Source organism: Gymnodraco acuticeps, unplaced genomic scaffold, assembly GCF_902827175.1.
Source record: "Gymnodraco acuticeps unplaced genomic scaffold, fGymAcu1.1, whole genome shotgun sequence".
NCBI classification, from domain to species: domain Eukaryota; kingdom Metazoa; phylum Chordata; class Actinopteri; order Perciformes; family Bathydraconidae; genus Gymnodraco; species Gymnodraco acuticeps.
Window position 1 is genome coordinate 151,797 of NW_022990346.1, and position 25,421 is coordinate 177,217.

At 42.1% G+C, this 25,421-nt stretch overlaps 1 protein-coding gene across 1 annotated transcript in view; it reads left to right on the forward strand.

The window, feature by feature from the left end:
* LOC117551047 (inositol 1,4,5-trisphosphate receptor type 1-like) overlaps positions 1 to 25,421 on the forward strand; it is a 64,831-nt gene that overhangs the window by 25,020 nt on the left and 14,390 nt on the right. The window contains 28 exon segments of the mRNA XM_034223714.1: positions 43 to 175; positions 267 to 321; positions 401 to 566; positions 751 to 924; positions 1,041 to 1,106; positions 1,229 to 1,366; positions 1,446 to 1,571; positions 1,646 to 1,846; positions 1,939 to 2,190; positions 2,382 to 2,507; positions 2,606 to 2,734; positions 5,270 to 5,390; positions 5,724 to 5,908; positions 5,992 to 6,140; positions 6,246 to 6,357; positions 6,993 to 7,028; positions 11,252 to 11,299; positions 12,624 to 12,756; positions 13,292 to 13,327; positions 14,238 to 14,425; positions 20,350 to 20,533; positions 20,731 to 20,984; positions 22,215 to 22,415; positions 22,494 to 22,604; positions 23,247 to 23,342; positions 23,458 to 23,601; positions 23,765 to 23,872; positions 24,290 to 24,482. Coding sequence (XP_034079605.1) covers positions 43 to 175; positions 267 to 321; positions 401 to 566; positions 751 to 924; positions 1,041 to 1,106; positions 1,229 to 1,366; positions 1,446 to 1,571; positions 1,646 to 1,846; positions 1,939 to 2,190; positions 2,382 to 2,507; positions 2,606 to 2,734; positions 5,270 to 5,390; positions 5,724 to 5,908; positions 5,992 to 6,140; positions 6,246 to 6,357; positions 6,993 to 7,028; positions 11,252 to 11,299; positions 12,624 to 12,756; positions 13,292 to 13,327; positions 14,238 to 14,425; positions 20,350 to 20,533; positions 20,731 to 20,984; positions 22,215 to 22,415; positions 22,494 to 22,604; positions 23,247 to 23,342; positions 23,458 to 23,601; positions 23,765 to 23,872; positions 24,290 to 24,482 — 3,865 coding nt within the window.

The following is a 25,421-nucleotide window of genomic DNA, read 5'->3' on the forward strand; positions in this document are numbered from 1 at the left end:
CCTCTAAAACATTCATATACTTCTTTCTGCCCGGCCCTGCAGTTCATCTTGAATGTCCGGCTGGACTACAGGATCTCCTGCCTGCTGTCTATATTCAAGAGGGAGTTTGATGAGAGTAACTCCCAAACTGAGTTGTCTATAAGTGGAGCAGTGGAAGGACCGAACAACATGCCAGGTCAGGGTAACATTCATGGCTGCATTTTAGAAAGATGCTGGGCCAATAAAAAAGACTCTGCTGGTTACATTAGTTGTTTTCTCTATTCCAGGGGCTTTGGATTTCGAGCACATAGAAGAGCAAGCAGAGGGGATATTTGGTGGAAGGTAAACTCAGTCAAAATACATGAAAAGTCACAAATACATAAAGATGTGTTTTTTATTTCAGTTTGTGTTGTGTGTCTAGTGAAGAGAACACCCCTCTGGACCTGGATGATCAAGGTGGCCGTACCTTTTTGAGGGTCCTTCTCCACTTAACCATGCATGACTATCCTCCTCTGGTGTCCAGAGCCCTCCACCTGCTCTTTAGGCACTTCAGCCAGAGGCAGGAGGTCTTGCAGGCTTTTAAGCAGGTATACAGCGACAACTGAAGCAATGGATATCACACCATTTGAGCTAGTTTGTTGTGCATGTCATTATTTTAACCACCTTGCATACAACCCCAAATGCATAAAAAATAAATGCTTGAATGGGGGATCAGCGTCTTCTTGATATCTTTCTGCTCTGTTATTGATATTGTAACATTTGTGTTTGCAGGTCCAGCTGCTGGTCACCAGCCAAGATGTGGAAAATTACAAGCAAATAAAGTCAGACTTGGACCAGCTTCGCTCTATTGTAGAGAAGTCTGAGCTCTGGGTGTACAAGAGGCAGGGGCCAGACGAGGGCATGGACGCTGGAGAGGGGCTCTCCTCTGAATCAGAGCATAAAAAGGTGCATCATTGTACATCAAAAGAATTGCACACTAACACTGAAAAGCCTGTTGCCACAAGATAACTTTCCACAGTATGGTCTCTTCTCTGATGCTTTGTCTCTGTTATACTGTGTAGGGGGACTCAGACAAACCAAAGAAAGCAGAAAGCACCAGCAGTTACAACTACAGGGTGGTAAAGGAGGTAATTCTCTTACTTTTAAGTATGGTTAACAAGCTTTTATCGGCCTATGTTGCAAATGTTGTTTCACAGCCCTATAGACCCTTTTCAACATAACACATCCCCTTTCTTTCTTTCTTTTTCAGATCCTGCTGCGGCTCAGCAGGCTTTGTGTCCAGGAAGGCCTGTCGGGTAGAAAGAGCAAGAAACAGCAACAGAGGCTTCTGAGGAACATGGGGGCTCATGCTGTCGTCCTGGAGCTCCTACAGATCCCCTACGAGAAGGTATTAATCAATGTCACTTTAAAAAAAAACTCTCAATGGCAAGTAGACACAACCTCTCATCAGATTTTTTCCCCTCTAGGGAGAAGACTTGCGTATGCAGGATATCATGAAGCTAGCTCACCAGTTTCTACAGAATTTCTGCGCAGGAAACCAGCAGAACCAGGCCCTGCTGCACAAGCACATCAATCTTTTCCTCAACCCAGGGGTGAGCAGTCCTGCCAGGTTGCACAGTGTTACTCTCGTACTATCATTCCCATCATGCTCCTCTTTGTTTTTCAGATTTTAGAAGCTATCACCATGCAACACATCTTCATGAACAACTTCCAGCTGTGCAGTGAGATCAATGAGCGTGTGGTTCAGCACTTTGTCCACTGCATCGAAACACACGGCCGCAACGTGCAGTATCTCAAGTTCCTTCAGACTATCGTCAAAGCAGAGAATAAATTCATCAAAAAGTGTCAGGACATCGTCATGGCAGAGGTCAAGCCTTGTTACCAACTTTCGAATGTTTGAACTATGCTACAGTCTCCTGATTCCCAGATGTAATTGTGTGTTTTTGTTTCTTCCTACAGCTGGTGAATGCTGGCGAGGATGTTCTGGTCTTCTATAATGACCGCGCCTCCTTCCAGACACTGGTCCAGATGATGCGATCAGAGCGGGACCGCATGGATGAGAACAGTCCTCTGATGTACCACATACACTTGGTGGAGCTCTTGGCTGTCTGCACTGAGGGAAAGAACGTCTACACAGAGATCAAGTGTAACTCTCTGTTACCCCTGGATGACATAGTGCGGGTGGTGACCCATGAGGACTGCATCCCTGAGGTGAAACAAAGATTTGACTGCATCTGTAAAAGTAAACGATAAGCCAGTTATGGAGCAGATTCAGGAAACCATCATAAAACAATTCACAAAACAACTCTCTCCTTGAATATTCTTTCTTTTTTTTTTTTTGACTGTCAAAGACCCTTGACCATCACTGCATTTTAACAATAAACTCAATCTTAACATTTCAGGTGAAGATTGCCTATATCAACTTCCTGAACCACTGCTATGTGGATACTGAGGTGGAAATGAAGGAGATCTACACCTCTAATCACATGTGGAAACTCTTTGAGAACTTCTTGGTAGACATTTGCAGGGTAAGTAATATCCACATTTTCTCTGGCTACTTGTCACCTAACTTAAAATATAAGGATTTATAAATCAAATGCTTTTTGTTATGTTTTGGTGCCTACAGGTGTGTAACAATACAAGTGACCGTAAGCATGCAGACATCATTCTGGAGCAATATGTGACGGAGACGGTCATGAGCATTGTAACAACTTTCTTCAGCTCGCCTTTTTCTGATCAGAGCACCAGCCTGCAGGTATGAAACCACAACATGTCTTTAGGGTTTTAAAACACTGTGTAAGAAAAAATACATTGAAGTTTAAAAGCGCATTCAGTGACATCGAGAGTAAATGGTCAAATTAACCCAATGTTAATCCAAATACAAATGTGTTTTGAGCTAGGCCAGAATACTTGATTAATATATGTTTGATAAATATGGACCTTTATTTGTCTCAATAGTATTTGAACAGATTGACAACATTGAATGTGTTAATTTGTAATCCGTAAAAGTAATACACTATTCATGAATACAAAAAGGTTTCTTGGCTCATAAATTATTTAGCCAGTTCGAAACAGTTCTTAAAATAAAAATCTATATAATGAAAAATTCCACAATTAAAATATAATATAAACTTGCGGATTTGCAATCTACCCAAAACAAGTTTGTTTTGAAACAAACTTACCCCCGGTTTGGGCAAAAGTCCTTCAAGTATGCATTTTATGAATAAAAACTGGAAGTGCAATTGTTGGGAAGATTGGTTAACAAATGGTTGTCATGTATTTATCAATTAATTTAATGTATTAACTAATATTTTGTATATTTGTGAAACTTTTTTGTGAATTACAAATCAATTATATATTGTCCAAATATTTTTGTGAGTTTATTCATAATTTATTTGTATTTGTAAAAAGTGTTATATTTACATTTTACACATTGTTAAAACAAATGATCTTGAGATAAACCGTTCCCTGTGACAGCAGCTGTAGAAGTCACACATGCAGATTTGAACATGATGTACTGTATGTTAACCAAAACAGGTGTAATGTAAACGTACTGCTATGAACTTTACATATAGACTTGATCTCTAACTCACACAGCATGTCTGAAATGTCCTGTGCCCGTTCTTGTTAAAGGTCATCCTTCTCAGAATATACTGATGAAGAACCAAACCCTACCATTAAGCTGTTAATTCAGGGCCTTATTTGGTTTGCAGGCCGAGGAACCCTATGAATAACATTTAGTTGCATATTAAACTGGGACTACAATAATGTGTAGGGTGGCCTAAAATGTAATGTATATTAAATATACCTCTTATGTTGCATACAATTATAATCTATTAAAATAATACTACTGATACAGTAGGTGCAGCTCAGTTATTAAGCATAGTTTAGCTATAGTTTACGTGATTGCAAAAGGATTGATGGGTAACAGGTAGACGGTGTTGTGTAAAAAAAGTTGGCTGTTTTTAATAAGCCAATTTATCTTTGCCTAAAATATATTAGATTCATGTTACCTTAATGTGTATTTTACGACTGTTAGGTCATGAACCTCTTGTTGAAGACCCTTTTAATAATATGTGGGGGGGGACTTTATACTGTAGATGGTTGACATTCAGGCATCATGTCTATAGCATATTTGTCTTAAGTGGACATCCCAAAGAATGTAAGTACAGATAAAGAGAGTATTAGCTGCCTAATGTGATTTTAACCAAATAGCTTGACTATAGAGAAACCCTTCATTCATAAGTCTGACTTTTAGATTAGAACCAAACCATCCACTTGTGCTTCCTTAAGTGGTTAAATAATGTCTTCCGTAGAGTTTCTGAGACATGTTTGGTTCTAATTACATCATGACCAGTGGGGAAGGAGAATGAATGTTCCCCTTATCGTCCTATTAGGTAGTGTTAATCAGAGCAATGTTAGTCACGGCCCCTCGGAGGTAGTCGGACATTACAAAGTTAAAATCAGTTAGTTGCAATTGTGGTTTATGGCATCCTGTTGTGCTGATAAATCATTTACTTTCTACACATACAAAGTTCCCCTTCTTACCATATAAAGGAACTGTCATAGATTCATAGAAATAGTCTTTCGTTCACAAGATATATATTTTTTGGTGGTATACTCTTACAGTGAAATTTAAAACAAAAAAGAAAACATAATTTGGACTCTCATCCCACACTTTTTTACAAAAAAGATCACATTGTTTTATGAATCTAATCTTTGCATGCAGTTATCTCTGTTCTGTACAGTAATGAATGTGTAAGTATGTTTGTGATGCAACCAGGTTGTTTTATGTCTCACTGCTTGTATCCTCTGCTGCAGGCCGCTCTGTTGGGAAAAATATGTCAGGTATTTGTTCAATTTAGCTGCGAAAACACAGAGTTGGGTGTTTAAGATCATTGTTGGGTGTACGAGAACACTCTTTACCTTTTGTATTTATTTACTTTTGTGTGAGTTTTATGAGAGGTAACTCATTTGGGGAAGGTTTTGGTTAATGTCTGCTCGGGATTAATGGGTGTCCTTTTAAAGGTAACAAATCACAACTCAGTCAGCATGCTGTTCTGACTGCAGGTGCTGTCACACCAGCTGAGCTACATCACTGTGTAGAGAGGTGTGTGTTTGTGTGTGTGATCAAAGCCCAGTATCGTGCAGTTTGTTGGTGCTGTACTGTAGACAACAGATGGGTATCTTTCATGTTGCCAGGAGACATCTTTCTTTCTTTAAAGATCAGTTATTCCAGTTAAATATAATAATCTACACCCTCTGCTTTTTCCCTGCGTCTTCCTCTCAGACCCGGCAGCCAGTCTTTGTGCAGCTGTTGCAGGCAGTGTTCAGGATCTACCATTGTACCTGGTTGGTCCCAGTTCAGAAGGGCTGTGTTGAGACCTGTATCAAGGTTCTCTCTGATGTCGGTAAGATCAAGATCCTGACATCGATGGCTGTCTCACAAGCCCGTTCTTTTTAAAGTTTGAATCAGTCAGTAGAGTTAACAGTTCTGTTTAGCAGTTATGGAAGAAGTACTTTTATCCTCTAAACAACAATATTTCCCTCTGAGATGTGTTGGAACAGAAATATAAAGTGGCAGAAAATGTTAATTCCCAAGTTAAGTCTTTAGTTACAGTCCACAACTTGTTTTAAGTAATGCTTCTTCCATTTACCAGTAAGGCAAAAGGTTTGAGTAAAATATACTGGAGCTGATTTATCTCGACTCACTGCTTGTGTGCGTCTCTGTTTGTACCCGGCAGCCAAAGGCAGAGCAATAGCCATCCCTGTGGACCTGGACAACCAGGTGAGCAACCTGTTTGTGAAATCCAACAACATTGTCCAGAAGACGGCCATGAGCTGGAGACTCTCGGCTCGCAATGCTGCCCGCAGAGACTCTGTGGTGACTGCTTCACGGGACTACAGGAACATCATCGAGAGGCTGCAGGTAGAGTATTTCTGAGCATTTGCGCTTACTCGTGTGTGTTCAATTGTTAGAGGAGTAAGACTGTGTCTTTGGCTGACCTCTAGGACATTGTGTCAGCTCTTGAGGACCGTCTGCGCCCGTTGGTCCAAGCTGAGTTGTCAGTTCTTGTCGACGTGCTGCATCGTCCCGAGATGCTCTTCCCTGAAAACACAGACTCACGCAAGAAGTGTGAGAGCGGGGGTTTTATATGCAAGTAAGCACTGAAAATATCTTCCTCAGCTCAATATGTCTACTATTGCTGTATGGGTAAGCATATTCTTATTACAAATGAGATGTATGAGCTAATGTACCCGTGCAGGCTGATCAAACATACAAAGCAGCTGCTGGAGGAAAATGAGGAGAGACTGTGCATCAAAGTTCTGCAAACGCTGCGCGAGATGATGACTAAAGACCGAGGCTATGGAGAGAAGGTAGGGGAAGCTGCAAGGCCACTTATGGTGGGGTGATGTACTTTATGAGCACGGTATGACTGTAACAATACTTTTTATTATACTGTATATCGTGCATAAACACAGTTCTACATATAGAAAATGTGTCAAGTTTGTATTTTTTTTTTTCAAAAGGTATTTTGATGCTGGTGCATACATACAAGATATAGTATTTCTTTTCAGAGAAGAATATCAAGTTTGCAGGAACTACTGTATAAATAACAGAAACACAAATGATCCAAATCAGAATGATTTCAGAAACTATGGAAACCCTGAAACGGGTGTAGTTGTATAAAAGCTGCATCACACGCACACTTTTTACACTCCAGAAGTGCCCTTACTTTGAGGGGTATTGGTCTTCTTCTCCTGCACAGTCACCTCATAGTCAGTAAGGCAGGACTGCTCACTTACACAGAAATGCTTTATCACTATATGACACTGCACTAATTCTGCTCACCATGGCTTATTCAAAAATACAATTTATTCTGTGTTGTTGATGAGTATGTTCACAGTCTTAACTCACGTGACTTACATGACATGCTGTATTTTTAACTCTGCCTGAGCTTCTTCCCACCTGTGTTGTTATCTAACCCCTCAAACCCTCTGCTCTCTTTCAGCTCAGGGCCTTTGATGATGAGATGGATTTGCCCAAGGTTGTTTCTCTTTTTCTTCTACTCATGCCCTTATTTCCCTCAGCTGCTGTCTGTTATGTCTGTGTAACACTAGTAGTTGTTCTGTCCTGTAGCAGCTGCTGTGGCTGTGTGTTGTAGGTAGAGGAGGCTCTAGATACAGCAGGTAACACATAGTGGTAGGGCTGATTCCTGCTACCGTAAAACGCTGTGTAGATCACCTCACAACAGAGATAAAGAAAGAGAGAGAGATTGATATGGGGGGATGGATCTGACTGCATGTTGCGCAAAAGAGTTATTCTAAGTTCCAAGGTGAGTCACTTGCTGGCTAGGCAAACTGCCAGTGCTGCCTTTACATGTCCTACCTTCAAGTAAAAGTCATGTCAGGACATTTTGACTGTTTATTTTTAAACTAATTCCAATTGTCTTGCTTCTTACACTGAAGAACATGGCATACAAACAGGTAGCAGGTGTGAAAACAGCTACAGGCTTGTATTTATGAAAAAGACACAAATGAAAGGTGAATAAACTGCATTCGTATTAAGAATAAAGAACATGAAGAGGCCAAATGAACAAAAAAAAAGGATTTCAAAATGAAAGAGATCTGAATTATGAATTGGTGGGACATTCCATATGTCCCCAATATTTATTTGACTAAAAGGAATGTAAAGATAGCAACGCCATAAACTCCTTATCTTTTTCTTCCTTCTCTTTTTCTTTTCATCAAAGTGTTTCATTGTGCCTCATCAAGGTTCAGCTTTCTGAAGGGTGTTTCCCCTGCATCTCCTTAAGGTGCCAATAGGGGGCACTGTGACTGTGTGCCGTGTGTGTCTGTGTTTGTGTATTCATGAATGTGAGGGGCTGTGGCAGTCATTGAGGCTGTGTCCTATTTTTGCTTGCCTGAGAGCTGCACGATTCCTGAGCCCCTGCCAACTCCGAGTTGAGGTTACATAAGAACCAGGCTTTTTTCTCCTTCCTGGAACTCAGACCCTCTGCTGATGTGTGACCTTCAGCAGTAATTGCCAATCAAAGTGTGGAGGAGTTATTTACCCACACTGCCGTTGTGTATGTGTGTGTGCACCTGCATGTATAAATGCGTGTTGCAATCATGGGGGTGGGGGGTGAGAGAGATGATCCCCTCACACACCTGTTAAATGTTGTATCTCCGTCTGTCTACACATGAGAAGCAGCTCTGATGTGAGAGTGGCAGACGAGTGGAAATGTGTTTCTCTCCAGTGCCAACTTTGAGATGTTTTTTTCTCCTCTTTTGGCTCTCCTAAATCATTGTGACACAATTTCTCAACTACTCCCCACTTCCATTCACACCTTTCCTCACATGGATGCAAACACACACCCACGCTGTGTAAACTTAATGGAGTTGGCTGCTAGTGTGTGTGTAGGCGTGACATGATAGTCTGTAGTTTGCTTGAGTGTCCTCTATCAGCCTTTGTACAAAGCAGAACTGCATTGTATGTTATTATATAGGAACATGGCAAAACGTTGGTTCAGCTTTTTAAGTAAAAATAAAGACATGAAATATTGTTGAGATGAGTTGTTTTGACCTCTCCAATGTGTGCAAACCACACCGTTTCTAAATATGAAAGGTTGTATTATCAGCTAAATGTGTTGCTCTTTGGCTGATCATTATGTAATAGGAAAGGAGTTTATGTTACAGTGTTGGTCTGCCCCTCTTCACCTGGCCTCATGTATGTGTGTGGTCTTGTCAAAGCAGTTATGCAAGCCCTCCATGTTGGGAGTAAATCACTTGTCATCCCTTTTACCTCCCTGTCTTGTCCCCTGGGGAAGCTTTTTGGTGGATGGATTTAGAAAAAAAATATTTTCTTCAACTTTAAATTGTAAAACAACATCTGGCTCACTCGTTTATCCGCTAGACAATTTTCTTTCCCACACAGCTGAGCTTTGCACACTCAAGACAGACACTTTATTTTATAGTGCTGGTATAGATGTAGGTCAGTTGCAATGTAAATGAAAGAGTGCACTCTTTTTTTATTTGGTCTGGTAAAGCCCAGAATTCATGTCATTCTCCACTGGTTTAAACATGACTCAGTCTCAGCCCGCAAATGCGCAAAGACATGTTTGTTACGCACTTTCAGAAAAGACACCTAAAATGTTGAATGCAGTCTCTCGCATGTGAGTTGGTGTGTATGTGTGCACATATTGTTGAACTGTGAAGTGTGAGACTGATCAGGGGTTTGCCCCGGGAGTTTCCATTTTGGTGTAATGTGCTGTAGTGGGGCGGATGTGGCAGCTGGGTTACCCTGTGGTGTTTATGGTCAGACGGGGAGGTTCGCTGCACATATCTACTCTGATCAGCATGCTGTTTGTGGTTCGATGTGGTAACAGTAAGGGTTTGTCCACAGACTAATGGGAGATGTTGCTCATGTGTGGCCCTCTGACCTGCTGCTGAACTCTGCCGCATGACTTGTTTTCAGGCATCAAGAGAGTTTGAAGTGTTGACACTACAACATTCAAGTCATGTCTCTATTCAAGGCAGGTGCAAATCCGACGCCAGCTCATGAACTTTGAGTTTAGTTTGTCAACAAAAGAAATGGAAATATTTAGAATATTAGTATTGGTAATATTAGCTAAAAGAAATGGCATAATGCTGGAAAAAGTCATTTTTTTCATAATAAAAAAAGATATAGATATTTATAAGACGTTGGCTTCTAATTAGGGAATCATGTAATCCTTGGGTTGACAATATTCTCATTTGGGCAGGGGGCTGTGGACGCTTTTTCAGGGAACCTCTGTGGCATTATTGTTAAAACACCTTGTTATCTTTTTATTTTTGGTCTAAGAAACAGTGTATCAGGTTACAGCCTTAATTCATACCTTAGGAATTTCTGAAAAAATGTCAAAGAAATCAAAAGACATCAGATTTGTCTATCTGACTTGACTCTACTTAACTCATCCAAAATATAAACCAGAGTCAATGCATCATATAGATAAACACTGGTTGATCATGCAGGGGCAACACTGAATACCAAAGTAAACACCCTTTGAATAAGCATAGATACTCTACTGTACCTCATGCTCTCCACCCTGGCTCCCAGAGAGGGTCAGGGTTTGATCATCCTCCTCTGTTTGTTTCTCGCTCTCACCCTCCCTTTCTTTCACTTGCTCTGCCTCTTGCCCTCTGTGTTTTTGGTGACAGATGGCCACTGTAAGCAGTTCTGTGTCACTGGTTTTTAGTGACCTGGTTCCTTCCCGAGTTATTATGTAACTCTAACCCCATCGCCTCTCGCCAATCCTCTCTCCTCGCCTGCCAGTCCTAGTGTGTCCTTTTACATAACAATTGATTTGGAACATTTACCAGTTTCCCTTTCCTCTTGGTAAATACTTTACATGGAGGCCCTGAATTGTGATACTGCCAAATAATGTCTAACCTGATTTCTCATTGTTTGGTCGAACCATTAAGGGAATTAGAAAACTAACAAGGGAAAACACAATATCTCAGACTCTACATTTGATGATGTGCGTTTCATCTTCCTCAGAACATGGCTTAAGGAGGGAACCTCTTACCTGGTGTTTACTCATTACTGACTTATCTAGATTTTAATAATCTTGATGATTTGCAAATAAATTAAATGTTTGTTTAGTCGTTGACCATTGCTGAATGGTGTAACTCAATAATGATTGAGCCTATGGCCCACTGATGAAAGCCTTAATAAATAGGTGTCTGGTGAAAAATCACAAGCACTGCGCACTGTTACAATACTTGTGAAGTGAGATCCAAAATACCTCTGCAGTTACCGCTTATCATCAGAGGTCTTACCAAAGAGAACGAAACAGCTATAGCTTCAGCTTCATATTTATTTTTTAAATGAGTGGTATTGATCTTCTCTTGATATTTTTGTCCAGGAAGCAAATAAGTATAATCCCAAATATCTTATTCTAAAAAGGTAATTTAAAGATAATTGTTGATAATTCTTTAGGGATTTTTGAAAATGAACAAAATATCAAATCAAATTGGACATGTCTTAATTGATGATATTATTGGCAACCCTGTAAAGCTCTTCTGTCTCAGCTCGCTGTGCCCTGCAGACCCTAATGCTTCGCTGGTTTCTTACAAGGCAGTAAATGCATGGCAATTCACACGGAGCAGATCTTTGCATGGCCACCTAAAACAGCTGATATGGTCATTAACCTGACAATTGCCTGCATGAATACTAACCCTGTGTTTGTATCTGTTGGACCACTGTGCTTACACTCCTCACTGCACCCAGCAGCTGGATCAGAACCAGCCTGAGAAGCTGTTGGAGGACCAGAAGAGGGTAGGTACAGTACAGCACCAGCTTGGCAGCTAAAAACGTCAATCCTTCAGATTCAGAGCAAGGTATCAAGTTTTAGACGTACAGCACCCATGCATCTTGAATGAAAAATTACCTTTTTCTCACTTTCTCTTGGCTTTTTTTCCTATCCCACCCCTTCACTGCTTGAAATAACCGACTAAACAACCAAGCCACAGCCAACTAATGTTTAACTGAAGGAACCATATTTCCCTCTGCCTCCTACCTCTCATGGCGTTTATGGCAATGCAGAGATTTTACAAAGCCTCAGGTGTTTTCATTTCTGAGACGAGCTCTAATATTGCTTATCCAGAATAACAACTATTGATTTTGAGTTCATCAATGTGTAATTAACATCTCCAAAAGAACAACATTATTTATCAATCAGGTATGTTCAGCGGCTGTTGATTAAATGTCCCTAACAAGCAGTCCTCATTATATTACTCACAGCCATGCAACCATTTTGTTTTACCATTTATATGTGACATTTATTTGTTAATTTCCCACCAAGACAACACAATTAATATTTGTTTGCTGGTTTCAGTAAATTGTTTATTCTTGATACAGGCCAGGTCTTTGCCATCAGTCATTGATTTGGCTCATGAAAACGGCAGTATTCTTGAGTGAAACACTACTCCTGTCTCACTCAAGCTCCTGCCTACTGTGATCATACTGTGCTCATACACAAAATACACCGTTGACCAACTTCCTGCTAATAAAAGATGAAAAAAGTAATACCTACATAAACTAATCCTGACCTCAAGAGCTGTGGCAGCGGAACTTACATAGTGGCGCTGTTGTCAATTATCGACCACCCACAGTTGACAATAACTTGCTCATATTCATGCACAACGCACCAAAAACTCTCCTTCATTTCCTTCACTTCATCCCAGGGGAGGTCTGTCAGGTAGCTATGGGCTGTGGTTGCCATAACAACGACAAAGTCGTGCTGCGGACTGCTCAACCGAGGATGAGTCACCGTGTGAGGGCTGGCCCCAGGTCCATCTAATATGAACACCTCACATTGTCCCCACACAGTGTTACTGCTGCTGCCGATAGTGACGTAACCGTTGTCGTGTCGGTGGTGTATAACATAAACTTTGGGTTGTGTCTGCAAGTTTTTCTATATTTAAGATAAAAAGTTGATGTACTTTCTCCATTTCTCCAAATATGAATCAAAGAGCATAGTCATTATAATTTTCTGAGGTCAATGGGTTTGTTGATGCATGTTAGCTGTTTTAAAACATCTCCTCTCTCCCTGGTGCTGACAACATGACATTACATCCTGTCCTTTCTTTCCCTCTCGTAGGGCGAGGCTCTGAGGCAAATTCTGGTGAACCGTTACTATGGCAACTTTTATCGAAGTGGTGGGCGGAGGGACAGCCTGACGTCATTTACCAATGGCCCCCTCAGTCCGGTAGGACCTGGCAAAAGCCAATCAGGTGGGAAGCTTTTGCTCTTTTTCAACATCATATGAAGGAAGTGATGATGGAGTTTAGTTTGCACAAAAGTTCCTGAAAACACTGATTTCAACATATCATATTGAGCTGTGTGTGTAAAGCTCTAACCAAACGCCTCTGCCAAAGAGATGCCTGATTTGCTGCCAGTTCTACTACTACTACTACTACTACTACTACTACTACTACTACTACTACCACCACCAGGAAGCCAAGTTCACATAAACCTTTTATTTTTGCTCAGCCTACATGTTTCCTGCCCTTAAAGTAAAGCAAGGTCCTCTGAATAGTGTTATATAAGGATAAGACCCTATCTGTCTGGCCCTGAGCAGGTTATCAGCTGCAGAGTTGTGAGCTGCCCTTTGAGCATGCAGAGCACAACACTCTTATCGCTACCTGATAACAAGGCCATTGGGTTACTATCTGCAGTCAAAATAATACTGAATCTGTGTGGAGTCAGTGTTTGAGTTATTGGTTCTGATATGTTAAATGTATTATGTAACATTTTATCTGCATGTAGATTTTGGAGGAGACATTGGTGCCAATGATATGAGCTGTGAGTATTTTCAATATAAATTCAGTGCTGCCATATTGACCTAGTTACCAGAACGGCTTGTTTTTTCTGCTGTGGCACAAAATGCAGTCTTTTCACATTCACTGTACAGTAACATGGGTGTGACACCATAATGTGGGTCAATTATGTGTATTAACATGTGGTAAAGGAGCCAGGTAATGTGTTTGTAACTGTACCAAAAGACACCATCTCTCTAATGTGCACCAAGATTTTGGCAAACCTCCAGACGACAGGACGTTAACCCTCCCCTGTGATCTACTTTTCGCTGTTGCTAAGTGACAGACTGCTACTTCCCAGGAAAACAGTCTTTTGCACCTGTTGCAGAAACAAGAGCCAGGCAGGCTGAGAATTCCATATGTACCATGAAGCTGAGGCCTCAGGGGGAAATGAGCAGGCAAAGTCATGTACAATGAGTCACACAAATATACAGTTACTGTGGTTTGCATACAGCAGTTAGAAATATTTGTGGTGGCCCATTTAGATAAAAAGTTGTTGAACTTTGTGCGTACCAACTAAACTGCCGTATGTTAACCGGTATCAAAACATATCTTGTCCTGTATACTTTAATGAACTATATGTATTGTCCTTATTATTTGGTTTCTGTGTGCAATGTTTTATCATATCTCTATCAAGCAAATAGATTACTATTTACAATTGATTACAGAATTATAAAGTTAATATATTAATTTTTCATAAAGATAAAAACAATGTAATTGGCATGTGTTGTCTCGTTTAGCTATATTCTTTGTTAAATACCTGCAAATGACTGAATATGCAATTACAATTTTAACTCCTGTTTAATTGCACTGGATTTGCACATGGGCATTGGAAGGTATTAATCGCACAAACCATATACCTGATACTGATCTGTCTCTCTGTCTCACATTTGCAGCGTTAGGAGGTCCTGGGGGTCTGAGTCGTGGGGAAATGAGCCTGGAAGAGGTGCAGTGCCACCTGGACAAAGAGGGAGCCTCTGACCTGGTCATTGACCTCATCATGAACACCACCAGTGACCGAGTCTTCCAAGAAAGCATCCTCCTGGCTATTGCCTTGCTGGAAGGAGGTAACACCACCATCCAGGTCAGTTGACCCCTCTCAAATCTCTTACCAAACTGATCAAACAGTTGTGTTAACTGTCTACTTTTGAATAACTTGTCTGCTAAAACACGCCTGAATCTTCGATTGTAAAACAATACAAATGACACACTTAACTATTTCGCCTACTGTATCTAATCTGCAGTGTTTTAAGTGCATGGACTGTTATCTTTGTGAGGCTCACCTTATCCCACAGTGCATCTGTGTATGATCTGCTACAATTTAGAACACAAGGTACCATGGATGGTTTCCATTACAACAGGATCTACAGTATGTGGGTCAGTGTGCCACCATAGCTGCACATACATTACCAAGGCGGCTCTCCTCCCTCTCATATCCAGCACATATCCAGCACATATGTTTTTGCTAAAAGGCCAGGCCAGCTGCTGATCATGTCATTCGTTTTTAAAAATGCAAAAATATAAGATATTCTTGATGTTGTCACTTATTGCTGATGTGTGCAGGAGGCAACATAAATGATGTTTCTTCCTTATTTCCCATATTAACCTGAGCAACTCTAGCCCCTCTGTATCATGATGTTTCTCTTTTTAAAGTCTGCAGTATCCGTCTGATGCTTTGTTTATCTCCCTGTCCTTCCAAACGTCTATCCGTCTGTGTGTTGTTGTGTAAGTACTGGGCTTGCATAATGAGATTAAAGCAAGGAAGCCACTGTGGCGAGATAATGCTTTGGCTTCCCACGGCTGCTGCAGAGCTACGTCACGTGATCCGTCTGCGTTACATAACGCCTGTGTGAATGAACAATGAGGAATGTCTCAGCCTTCAAAACATTCCAGCCTCTCCCTCGATCCCTCGCACTCTTGCCGGCCCAAACTGGGTCATGCTGGGCCTCCGGAACTGGGGCAGTGGGGAGAGAGGGCGGAGGGCCGGGGGAACACAGAGGGGATTGAGGAGAAACTGGAGCTCCTCTCACCCTTGCATTCTTAAGTTTGTTCTGAAAAGGGAGGTTTCTTCAGGAGGGGGGGGAAACTACTCTGCATGCAGTGCTAGAAACGTGCCGCATAGTACAAATATTTGCGTTCTTTGAGTTACTGGATCATTTCCGAAAAAGAAAGTCTTTGCCCTGACAGCTTGAAGCTCAAATTTGTAAAATAAGCATACCTTTTCCGCTTGCTTAAAGTGTCATCATGAACGAAAACATACTGCTTATGCTTTCTGCTCTCTTCAAGAAAGCACTCCAAGGTTAATGGGAGTTTTTTCAGTGTCTGCATCCGACATGCCAAGCTGAGCACCTGTTGGGTCTTGGATATCCTGCTCTGGCGTAACGCAGTTAACTAGTCACTGGACCTACGTAGCGCACAGAAATAAAACACGGAATAACTGAAGAGTCTATCCACAGTCACTCATTTACACACTCTCTCATTCTGCTGTCATGCAAAGCCATTACATATGTCCTTGGAAGTCTTGAATATTTTACAGTCAGGGCTTTCTAGACTTGTTGGCTACTCATCACTCGTTTTTATGTCTGTCACATGCCAGCTTTTCTCCTACAGCTATAAGAGAGCTTTAAAAGCTGTACATTGTGTTGTGACAACATTTCACTGGTCAGACATCTGGTGGGCATAGCTGCATAGCATGGCTTCTGTTTCCCTCCAAAACTCTGGCATTGCAGGTGCGTTTGAAAAACACAACAAAGCAATAGACATTTTCTCCCAGGTGAAAAGGAGAGGTGGCTGATTTGTGAAAGGAGGAGATGGAGTTGGAGGACAGCAGAGCTGCATTTGGTTTGCATGTGGTGCTGCCTGATATGAGAGGGAAAGGGAGTGCAAGTATAAATAGCTGTTACATAACATCCCTTTGTTGATGCCAAGTGGCGGAACGGAAGGAGAGAAGGGAAAGCGCTATGACCTTGTTTTTCAGTGTAGTCCGCCCCCACCTCGCCCCACTCAGAGTATGTCTCCATGGATACAGACAGGGACTGTGTTTACCCAACACTGCAGGGGGCCCTTGAGATGCTCCTCTCTCATTCACCCTCCTCTGTTACTGTCCTCCATTCTCTCCTTGACCACCATGTATTAAACCATAACGTCATCCCTCCATCCCACTCCTCTTTCCTAGCCTTTTCCAGTGATGTCAAAACACAGATGGTGTCTTGGTTTTGCATCACAGATTTTGATACTGTTTGTGTAAGGACAAGCATCGATAGGCAGCACTGTGGTTAGACATGACAGTTTAGATTCTCATTTCTGAGTCAGCGTAAGACGCAACCTTGCATTCAATTCTAAGGAAACTTTAAATTGAAAGTTAGCTCTGGTGTTTTTCTTCACTGTGATGTTCCAGCTTTATGCACAAGGCTTTGTTTCAGTGACTCACTCAATCCACGAATCTCAGCTCAGTTCTTAGAAACAGTGTTCCTGTTTAAAGAAGTACTCAGTCTGCTGGTGCCAGTGAATACTTTCACTGCTGAACCCAATAACTCCCAGCTTCCCAGCGTCCATCAATCAAACACACTCACTTCTACCGCAGTGAAACATAAAAGCTCAGCTAACACTGAACCATGAGATCAAATACCCCTGCTGCATGGTGCGAGTCCTGCTAACCTCACAGAATAAGCCCAACCGCACCTTAAGGTCCTTACACACCAAAAAACACCAAAGAACACGTCCCGACGGAACGTCGCCTCGCCTCACGTGTCCTGCGTCTTGGCCATGTTTCGCACTGGAACACACGCAAAGACTTGAGCCAACGACCAAGTGATAGGCAATAACTCTCCTTACCAGCAGGCGGCGGTAGTGTGTATTCGTCATTCAAAAGAGGCAACAACCGGAAGACAGACTGCGTGATATAAACAAACCACAAATAGCGTGTGCGTTCCATTTTCACTCTACAGCGAGAAGCTCATGGGGCTTTCCCGAACCGGTGTCGAGAGCTGGAGTTAAATGAAATCTCAGATTTGCCTTCTTAATAGTTTGTTTGGGTCCCTCACTTCCGTTTCGCTTCTCATGCCCTGATTCGCTAAGCTGAACAGCCAATCAGAGTGATTTCTTTGGCCGACGGCCTTTAGCCGACAGCCTCCCGTTTCAACATGTCGAATCGGCGGCGGCAGGTGTCGGCACGGCCTAAAAGACACAACGGTGCGGGACACACCGTGGGTGTTTCGCAATGTCGAGTAAAGCTGCTCCAGAGCCACTATTTCAAGCATACTAAGTCATTGAGTGCCGCCGAAGGACTGTTCCAATGTCCAGCATACTTGGAATTCTACAGACCCCGGCGTACTTCGTAGCGAGAAATTTCTAGGCTGCACATGTGACTCCGCGGTCTTAAAATCCCCACAATGCTTTGCGCACGGACCAATTTCCCCAAATCTGTGGCAAATGTAAGGCTCTCATATGACGCCACACCTGCACACTTGCTCGCCTGTTCCACTCTTCGTTTTCCGAATGCCAGGAAGTATTCTTGCCTCGCTGCTGAAGCAAGTGACTCGGAAGACATGTGCTATCAAGCAAGCGTACTCGACATTGAGAAACACCCCGTGGGTGTTTCTCAATGTCGAGGAAGGCTGCTCCAGAGCCACTATTTCAAGCATACTACGTCATTGAGTGCCGCCGAAGGACTGTTCCAATGTCCAGCATACTTGGAATTCTACCGAGACCGGTGTACTTCGTAGCGAGAAATTTTGAGGCTGCACATGTGTAGACTCCGTGGTCTTAAAATCCCCACAATGCTTTGCGCACGGACCAATTTCCAAATATTTGGCGGAAATCGCGCTCCATTTAAGGCGGGGCATCGCATATGACGCACACCTGTTCCACAATTCTTCGTTTTCCGAGGCTAGGAAGGATTCTTGCCTCGCTTCTGAAGCAAGTGACTCGGAAGACATGTGCTACCAAGCAAGCGTCCTCAACATTGAGAAACACCCTAAGACACACCAATCTGAGTAGGGCGACACGATGCTCATCGACGGCCCGACATCTATCGACGGCCGAAATCGGCTTGGTGTGTAAGGGACTGAAGGCATTATCTGTAACCTGGGATATCCCTGAGATGTGGACCACAATATTAATAATATGACCGGCATGGGAAAATAACCGTGATTACATAAGAATGAAGTTGGCAGAGTTTTAGGGAGAATACTGTAAAAGTGCATGTGTGATACACCCATATGGGTGTGTCTTCTCAAAATTGGCATGTGCCAGAGAAAAGCTGACCTAGTTTTGGGAGTGTGAAAGTAAGTCAGTGGGCGTGTTAGTGTACTGCTCTTCAACTTGCGTTTGCTTGTACTCTGGGTTTGTGTTTATGTGTGTTTGTGAGTGAGTTATTTTACAGTTAATGTTGAGGGGGGGGTCATCTGTGTGTTTTCTGTGGTCCAATCGATGTGAGTTGATAACCCGGGCCTGATGCATCAACCCCCACCCTGCAGCCCCCTCCTTTAGCAGCCTGTTGGACACTGCTATGTGACCAGTGACACAGAGGTAGAAATGACCATTGCCCCCCCCCACTCACACCCCCCTCCTCAGCATGCTGTAAGCTGTAAGTGGCTTGCCAGTGGCGGAGCTAATCCTTCCCTCTGCGCTCTCCACTCTGTCATCTAGTTGTTTATGGCATGATGGCCTCACCCCCCCCCCCCCCCCCCCCCCCCCAAGCTGCTATCTGCTTGTCCCTGAGTGTCGGCAGAGTGTGTACGTGCAGGAGGACTGCTGCTCAGTGGTGGAGGGCCTGGGTGGGGCACTCTGGAATCTGCTTCAGGGCACAAACACAAAGTTATGTCATTGTTTCTCTGCAAGACACCCTGCTGCAAACCTGTTAGCTCTGCTCTTTGTTCTCTTATTAAATTGCATATTATAATCTAAGTTGCATATTATAATCTAAGTCCTCTGCATATAACCCTTTGAATTTTAACATACCATTAAACTTTCCTTGAAGTACAAACCATTTTCTCTTGTGACTTTCGTTTATTTGTTTCCTACAGTAGCCCAGTTTTACATCTAACCTGGAAAGACAGATGGTTATGTAATAACTTTGAGAGCTGGCCTAGATAGTGTCTGATAACATTCCCTCCCTATCTCTCGTTTTCCCGCTCTCAATAATCTTTTTTACAACCCCTAATTCTTTCTTTGGTGTCAGTCTTTTGCCTATACTGTAACTCTTTTTTTTCCCTCTCACACCATCCCTGTTTCTCTATTTGTTTAAGTAGTCTAGGCTTCTCTCTATTGTTTTATGTTTCACCTGTGGTCGAAGCCTTTCCATCGGCTGCAGCAGATAACAACTCTTACATAATCATAACAACAGTCCTGTGGGTTGGGACACTGTGTGTGCATTGCGCCCGTAGGCTGGAAAGTGTTCTGATTTGACCCCATTTCACTGCCATACAGCGTTTAAACCTTATTACTGCAGTCAATCCAGACTTACAGTACTTCACTTATTAAATAATATGTTGTTGAAGTCCTAGTCAAAACAGTTTCCTGCATATGTATTAGTAAAGTAATTATTAGTCTATGTTACTTAATCCAACATCATGTTCAGTGGTTTTGACCTTATTAGTTACTGCACTCTTTATAACTTACTATTTGCATAATACAACCTTGGTAAGGATGGAGGAGGCAGGATAATATATGTTGACCGTTAAATGTATGTGGTCATTTTTCATTAGAGTTGAAATGCATTTTTTTTCATTATCAGTTAATCAACTTTTGCTCATTTTGTTTTTAAAGTGTCAGAAGTCAATGAAAGATGTTCAATATAATTTGCCAAACATTTCAAGTGACATCTTTGAATTACAGACTGAATTTTTATTTTACATTTTGAAATGCAATAGAGTAAAGCAGAACCAGAGGAGTTTGTTGTTATGCCTAAAGAAAGGATTGACACAATAACTACATGATCTAAATTGTATTTAGCAGACAATAAGATCCATAATATCCTTTATTTCTGTTCTTGTCCCCTGTGTCCAGCGTTCATTCTTTTGCCGTCTCACAGAAGACAAGAAATCAGAGAAGTTCTTCCGAGTCTTTTACGACCGTATGAAGCTGGCTCAGCTGGAGATCAAAGCCACCGTGACAGTTAACACCAGCGACCTGGGAAACAGGAAGAGAGACGATGACAGCCAGGACAAAGACGTGCCTGTTCGCAAAAAAGGTCAGAGGTCATGTACTTTGATCTGAAGTAGGAATTTATTTCAGGATGTTATCAACAAAAGATACAATGAAAAGCTGCAATTCCTTACATTTCTAGAAAATAAACAATTAAATAACTTGTCAATCCAGAGTAGAAAGAGCATTTCTGTTGCTTTTGACTGACTCCTGACTCCCTGCTTGGCTCATGTCTCTGTTCAGCCAGAGACTCAGCAGTGGTCATGACAGAGGATGTGAAAGAGCAGCTACTAGAGGCCTCGTCTGCCACCAAGAAGGCCTTTAACTCTTACCGGCGTGAAGCAGACCCTGAGGATCATTTCAACTCTGCTGACGGCCAGCCCAGCACCGGCGATAAGAACCAGGACGAGGGAGAAATGAGTTTCGTTATCATTATCATGCAACCCATCCTCCGCTTCCTCCAGCTGCTCTGTGAGAATCACAACCGTGACCTACAGGTGGGAAAGATGTACTTTTACACTCTGTTAGTTTACAGATATAGACGAGTGTAGATCACACTTGGCTACAATACCTTCCTTACTCTAGGTAAAGTTGGCCCTGTCATATGGTCATATTATGCAGCCAGATGTTTTTGGCAGAATTTCTTTTTATTAATACAAAAAAAAGAGATGTATATTATATTTATTTAAATATGTACAATCCCTAATTATTAATTAAAGGTGGGGTAGGTAAGTTTGAGAAACTTGAGATCCCGATAGCAATGAATATCTTAAGTGCTTTGACAAAAAATCCATAAAAAAATGTCATCTGCTGAAGCCGTAGTACTGTAAAAAGTATGACCAATCATCTGAGCCGGCCAGGCTAAAATAACTGGATGGCCTACCTGCCTGTCAGCCTTCCATCTGTGCACAAACTTATCTCGTGCCCTCATTGGTCATGTGCGCGTTCGTGTGTGTTGGAGGAGGGGCTCTGTAAGGAAGTAGCCGATTTCTTCCGGCTGTGTATTTTCAAATTCTAGCGCACTCGAGCTGGTTTCTCCAAAATTACCTACCCCACCTTTAAGCTTGTACGTGTTACTACATCTGAACAATATAATATAATACAATAGGTGATTGCTTTTGGCCAGTTACAGATAATCTAGTTTCAGTTTGGATCTCTATATATTGTCATATGAATGAGGCCAGGTCTGACTTCCTTCTGATAAAATACAATTAAAAAAATGTATTAACTGCTCACTTATGTGTAACGGAGATCTATATTTTAGTTTTTAGGGAGATAAAGCAAGTTAGCCTTGTTGCGTATTTTGCAGAAATGGAGTATAATGTTTGTCTCAGGACGAGCAATGCTTTGCTTAAAATAATAGAATCCCTGTAAAATTCCTGTCAGTGCACACAGCCCACTGGAAAGATTTACAGCACATGAGCATGCAAAGGCTAAGCTTTGTGGCCACTGCCTGCCTGCACAGTGTGGGCTGTGGAGTTCAACAGTGCAGACGAGGTCTAAACAGAATTATGGGTGCTTACTTGTCTGTCTGTGATCTTCTTACAATTCTATTCTATTCTAAAACGTATGTTGACCTTTGACAGACAGAGGAGTGTATTGTTAATGGCAGAACTCATTTTAACCTCTTTTTTTTTATTTGTTTGGTTTATTATTGCTTTGAATCCAGATAGAGTTGAAACAGTTATATTCTTGTCAAACAAACCCAACAACTTGTATCTTCTCAGAACTTCCTTCGCTGTCAAAACAACAAAAACAACTACAACCTGGTGTGTGAGACTCTGCAGTTCCTGGACTGTATCTGCGGCAGCACCACAGGTGGTCTCGGTCTGCTGGGACTGTACATCAACGAGAAGAATGTTGCCCTCATCAACCAGACTCTGGAGAGTCTCACAGAGTACTGCCAAGGCCCCTGCCATGAAAACCAGGTACATAAAGAGACCAGCCAAAGCTGATGAATGGGACTGTCCAAGAACACTTTTTCATAAACACTTTCTTTCTTCCAGAATTGCATTGCCACACACGAGTCCAACGGTATTGATATCATAATTGCCCTGATCCTCAATGACATCAACCCACTTGGGAAAAAGCGGATGGACCTGGTGTTGGAGCTCAAGGTGAGTTAGCTGGGTTGGTGTACTGTGGTACGTCCAAACGGTTCCATTGCGTGCTTCAACGGAGACGCTTCCCATTCACTTTGAATGGGGTGACGTCAAGCTTTGCCGAACTGCATTGTGGTTCCGTTGCGTCGCTTTGCCTCCGTTGCTCGCGTTGAAAGTTGAGAAAAGTTCAACTTTTCAAGCGTCGACAGAAGCGCCAACCAATCAAATCATATGCCAGTACAAGCGATAGCCAATCAAACCGTGTGCTTGTGTGTCCGGGGCGGGAGATTAATGTGATTGGTTGTTGGTCGCACACCAGACACGCCCACCAGCAAGCTTCAACGCGAAGGAACCGTGTGGACGTACCGGTTTGGAGGAAGGTTCTACATCTTCATAATCCTCTGGGGTCTTGGGCTAAAATAAATTAGAAAAAAAACTGTGCAGTTGTTTCATTTCACAGCAGAATGTAATATCAGTAACAGGCTACTGGTATAAGAGCTTGACATTCATTCGTCTGAGCTTAACTAGCTTTTGTGCTTGCATGCCAAGGCAAATAGCTGTCTGTTTTCTTTGGATGTAGAAACTGACAGGGCTTAAGTTCTTATCTTGGAGTTTTCATTTCCCCGGCCTGCTTTCTCTCCTTTTTTTCACTCTCAGAACAATGCATCCAAGCTGCTGCTTGCCATCATGGAGAGCCGCCATGACAGTGAAAATGCAGAGAGGATTCTGTACAATATGAGGCCTAAAGAACTGGTGAGGATCTGCTGATGTGCATCTTTTCCTTTTCCCAGTTGCTCTTTACATCTCAAGTAAAAGCGAGCTATTTCCAAGGTTGTTCAGTATCATATAGGTGTGTTTGTGTGTTCAGGTGGAGGTAATAAAGAAGGCCTATCTGCAGGGCGAGGTAGAGGTTGAAGACACAAAGGAGGAGGAGGATAACGGGGAAGAGGAGGAACACGATGCTGCTTCTCCCCGAAATGTGGGACACAATATCTACATTTTAGCTCACCAGGTCAGCACCTCATCTCAGAAACATGTTTTTTACAATACCACATTGACAATCCTAGAAAACATTTTTTATAGTATCCATTCATACAGGAATGTAATGAGCCACACATTATCCATGTGATGTTTTTGTGATGAGCTCACTTCTGGTCTGTGTGTCCTCTGTACAGTTGGCGCGTCATAATAAGGAGCTGTCCATAATGTTGAAGCCGGGAGGGGCCAACGGAGAGGGAGATGAAGCCTTGGAGTTTTACGCCAACCACACTGCTCAAATAGAGGTTATAACACACAACCATTGCCACAATAACTAGTTAAAGCTATCTGTCGTAGCATTTCACGGAAATTCTGAGTCTGGGGGCTTTCCCTCACACAAAGCTTGGAAAGAGGCACCCCAACAACCCTCTTAGTTATTAACCTGCTTGTTGTCTTGTGTTTGCTGTGTGCCTATTGGATCGTTGTGTTCAATCTATCCCGTAGACACTCAAGATTTGAGCAAATATAGCTCAATATGGCTGTTTGATAATGCAGCTTCTTATGTTGTTTGGAAAGTGGGAAAACCACAAAAACTACTATATCTCTAACATATCTTTATACCACAATCTCCCCTGAAGCTGTTTGTATATTCGGTTACAGTTTATTTGCAAATCTACAATAAACCTGCCGATGTCAAGGTGAATGTGGTTGTCTCTGTTCAGATTGTGCGCCAGGACCGCACCATGGAAGAGATAGTGTTCCCCGTGCCCAACATCTGTGAGTTCCTGACCTCTGAATCAAAGCTGCGAGTGTACTACACCACAGAGAGAGACGAGCAGGGCAGCAAGATCAACGACTTCTTCCTGTCAGCAGAGGACCTTTTCAATGAAATGAACTGGCAGAAGAAACTCAGAGGTAGGGTCAACATGTACATGTGTTGCTGCTAATGTTCCTTTAATGCAGGATCACCATTGTACAAAACATAACATAACTATTCCCTAGAGTTTCCTTATTCACTTGATTTTGTCTGTACTGTATAACCTCTTTCTCTGTCGGTTCTTCATAAATTGAAGCTCAATTAGATGAAAAAAACAACTAAGATATACGATTTTAAAGTATATCAAACTAAATATATAATACTTTTAAAACCAGCAAATTCTCAATGTGAGAAATTGGAAGTAAATGCAAAATTGCTCAATAAATGATCCAAACAATTGGCCTATTATTAATACATTTCCCAAATGATTGTCTGTTAATTAGCTAATAGACTAATCGTACAATTGTTTCCATACTGTACTGCTTTGGACAAGGTGTACTGTTGACAATAATCTACATATAAGCTACAATCGTAGATGACAGGAGTGGTGGGTGGGAAATGCAACAGCATAATGATTAATTTGACTTTTCCATTTATCATGACCAATTTTTAGTCTCCAAATTAACTATATATTTTGTTGTGTGTCAAATGAGGGACTGCGTGTCCTAATGAGGGACTGTTGACATGTCTAGGATGCACTCTTCCTCTTGTCCAATGCATGCTGGGATAGGCCTTTAAATACGGCGGGCCTGAACAGGATAAGCGGGTATGGAAAATGTATGGAAGCATGTGTCCCCACCTCGACAGCAGGGCTAACAATGTCATCCTGCGTGTTTACATGTTTCCACTATCTAAACGCAGACAGGGGCTTTCCACATTCTTTGAGCCGTGAAACATTTGTACAGTAATCTTATGAATCACAACTGATAGTGTGCTCACACACACACACACACACACACACACACACACACACACACACACACACACACACACACACACACACACACACACACACACACACACACACACACACACAC